At 38.7% G+C, this 3561-nt stretch overlaps 1 protein-coding gene across 5 annotated transcripts in view; it reads right to left on the bottom strand.

The window, feature by feature from the left end:
- Window positions 1-499: 499 nt before the first annotated feature.
- Window positions 500-3561, bottom strand: part of ASB3 (ankyrin repeat and SOCS box containing 3) — a 95046-nt gene continuing 91984 nt past the window's right edge. For 4 of the 5 annotated variants that reach the window (XM_031030705.2, XM_081832025.1, XM_081832027.1 and 1 more), the window contains one exon: window positions 500-2343. In XM_031030705.2, coding sequence (XP_030886565.1) covers window positions 2138-2343 — 206 coding nt within the window. In that variant the 3' untranslated portion in view covers window positions 500-2137. The remainder of the gene's footprint in view (window positions 2344-3561) is intronic. The other variant, XR_014148896.1, reaches the window with a different exon arrangement.

The following is a 3561-nucleotide window of genomic DNA, read 5'->3' on the forward strand; positions in this document are numbered from 1 at the left end:
TGGAGAGCATTAAAGCACCATTGTTCATGTAGGGCAGAGCTTATGGTTCACACTAACCAGAGGTATCATTTTGATCAGAAGTTGCAACTATAGGGGCGCCTGGGTGGCTTAGTTGGTTAGGCGTCTGCCTTTGGCTCAGGTCATGATCCCAGGGTCCTGGGATCGAGCCCCGCATCGGGCTCCCTGCTCAGCAGGGAGTCTGCTTCTCTCTCTCCCTCTGCCCCACCCCCCTTTGTGCTTTCTCTCGCACTCTCTCTTAAACAAAACCTTAAAAAAAAAAAAGTTGTAACTATAACTCACTACCTGTACATACTTTCAGATCTCTCACTGAATCCTTGCCGTAAGTCATAAAAGTCATAAATATTTTATTATAAAGTAATCTAAAAGAAAGATACATTGTATACAGTAAGTAAAATTATTCATGTTTTAAATAGCAGGGGCTTTTAAATGTCTCTGAAATACCCATTTTCAGATTTTTAAGAACAAGAGCTCAATGATGTTATGGATAGTTTAATTTTTATTACACATTTGAACATGAACAAAAACACATGAGAAGACTCACCCTCAAATGTAAACATTCTATGTGCATTTGGCCCTAATAATAAACCAGTTATGTTCAAAATCGGAGACCTAGGGTTTGGAAAAATAAAGAGTAGAACAACATTTAAAAATTACTACATAGTAAATACATTCTTGGAATTTCTTTATTAAGTATCAGAATTTCCACCTGGGTTTCCATATCTACACTAATTTCTGCTATATACCACATTCAAACTCTATCTCCACCCACAGGCAGCAACTACAGCTCTAATTTGCACCGAGTTCAGTCATCCCTCTGGACCTTAACAAGGCTGCATCATTTGGTCTGTCTTCATCACTGCTTTTATCAAACAGCAAAGGTCTATTAGGGATGGACTTGGCTGACACACTCCCATCTATTTCAGGCCACAGGATCCCATTAGGACAGAAGACTTGCCCCTCCTGTGGACCCAATTTCTAGCTATCATGACAGTAATGCTTTCATGAACTTTCTTTTAAGGTTGGTCCCGACAGCATCTTACCACAGCTCACCTGATCCAGTGTTTAGTCTTCTCTGACCATAGATTTCATATTGAGCATCTGGAAAACCAATAAGGTGGTGTCTCATTAACCTAGAATTCTGAAGTCTAAATTTCATAGGATCAAGGACTATGTGATAACCTATCTAGACAATAAAAGGAAGAACACTGTAATATTAATATAACTGGCAATAATTGCTTCATAGGATCAAAGCTGCCCTCAGATTTGGAGGCTGAATGGAGCTCGAATGTTTTAGTTGGTACTAAGTGACTCAGAAATACATAGCTTTCTTTCTTTAAAGATGGTGCCACAGAAATGCCCCTCTCAGTCTCCTGATTTGTATTCTAAATATGGTAAAATCCTCCTTCATTTCAATACTGACCTAATTTTTTTCAACTGAGCCTATTTTTGAGTTTAAGTCTGTTCTTGCCTTTGCAGAAATGGGAGTTTCTTTCAGCCAAAGAGAGTATCAAGAACTGGGGGGGAAAACCAACAATAACAGCAAAATTATTCATTTTCTATTTTCTTTTTTTAAAAAAAAAGTTCTCCCCTGAGTTTATCTGTGAAAAGCCAATGAGTAAAAATTCTTCATAAAACTGACTGAATTAAGAGATGAGAATGGAATATAAAATAGTTTTTTATAAACATAAAAGATAGTCAACCTCAAATAAAGTAGTAGTAATAGTAGATTCAACCCCATTGTGTGTGCACTTCCAGGAAAGTTTCATGCATTCCATTCTAAGCTCCTAGCCCTAGGCAAACACAGAATCATAGGTGGAAATATGCCACGGTTAGCACTAGAAGCAGCATCACAGAATAAAGCAAAAAATGGTTCAGTAAATGAATCTATAACATAAAAATGTGCTGGTGATGAATCTGTAATAAAGTAACATAAGTAAGGTTTACAGTATTTTTTTACCAGGAAACCCAATTGTAAACATTTGCATTAAACTACTGCCACCCCCAATCATAACTAACCACACAAACAAAAATCATCTTTTATGACTATAAAATCATGAAGAATTTGTACTGCATGGCTCTTTGTTTTGGTGGTTTTCAGAGTAAGACATGAGCTGCATTAAGTAGCTTCGCTGATTTCTCCATCTTGAGTAACTGCCAGTTCTGGAACTTCATTCATCCTCAGAACCTCTGCATAGAGCAAATAATTATGTAGGCTTCTGGGAAGTGGCAACTGACAGATAAAACTGTCAGACCGTAGGTGTTCTGGTTTTACACTGGACCGAATTTCCAAACGACAAAGGTGGGTGAGGGACGGAACAGAGGCTGGAGAAACAAAAAAAGGAAAGATGAAAAAATTTTTTAATTTTCTTTTTTAAAATTTTCCAATTCTTTGGAGAAAGCATATGTTACTTAGATTACTTTTGAAAGATTTGTTGGGTGGGGATGACCACAACAAACTTTATTCCTTTTATTCTTTTTATAGCCTTCACCCGGCTCCTCTCTCTCCAGTTCCTGGCTACACATTGAAAGTCATTTCAGGGCCATATAAAACTAAATGTTCACATTCTAAAGATGTGGCAATACCAGTTGGTACTTAAGAAATGGGTGAACTTGGGCGCCTGGTGGCTCAGTCGTTAAGCGTCTGCCTTCAGCTCAGGTCATGATCCCAGGGTCCTGGGATCGAGTCCCACATCGGGCTCCCTGCTCGGCGGGAAGCCTGCTTCTCCCTCTCCCACTCCCCCTGCTTGTGTTCCTGCTCTCGCTATCTCTCTCTCTGTCAAATAAATAAATAAATAATCTTTAAAAAAAAAAAGAAAGAAATGGGTGAACTAATTTTAGAAATGATAGAAACTTACAGCAGCAAATACCATATCCTTCTGACTGTTGCATTGCAAATGGTCTCTAGACCAACCACATCAAGTGAATGAATAATTTGCACAAGTTTTCCTCTATCCATGACACAGAATGAAAATTTAAAACTGACACAGAGAGAAAAGGAGCACTTATTGAGTACCTGCTATGCCACACCCCCATACACCTCACAAACATTATCTTTCTATCTTCATTAACCCTATGAGATATATATTATCACGCTCGTATAGAGGTAAGAAACAGAGGTCTAAAGATGTTTACATAACTTTCCAAAGGTTATACATCTTGTACACCGTAGAGCCAGGATTCAAATTCAAGTGCCTATGACCCCAAAGCATGCACGCACACTTAAAACTGCTGCTGCCAAAAGCTAATTGCCAATTAAAGGACGATACAGATGTATTTAATTAAGAATCATAAGATAATATTTCAGTTTTTAAGATGAGAAGTGTTGGGCGCCTGGGTGGCTCAGTTGGTTAAGCGACTGCCTTCGGCTCAGGCCATGATCCTGGAGTCCCGGGATCGAGTCCCGCATCGGGCTCCCTGCTCGGCAGGGGGTCTGCTTCTCCCTCTGACCCTCCTCCCTCTCATGCTGTCTCTCATTCTCTCTGTCTCAAATAAATAAATAAAATCTTTTTTTTTTTTTTTTTTAGATTTTATTTATTTATT

The sequence above is a fragment of the Leptonychotes weddellii genome, chromosome 10, assembly GCF_054177405.1.
Source record: "Leptonychotes weddellii isolate Sample4059 chromosome 10, ASM5417740v2, whole genome shotgun sequence".
Classification (NCBI taxonomy): domain Eukaryota; kingdom Metazoa; phylum Chordata; class Mammalia; order Carnivora; family Phocidae; genus Leptonychotes; species Leptonychotes weddellii.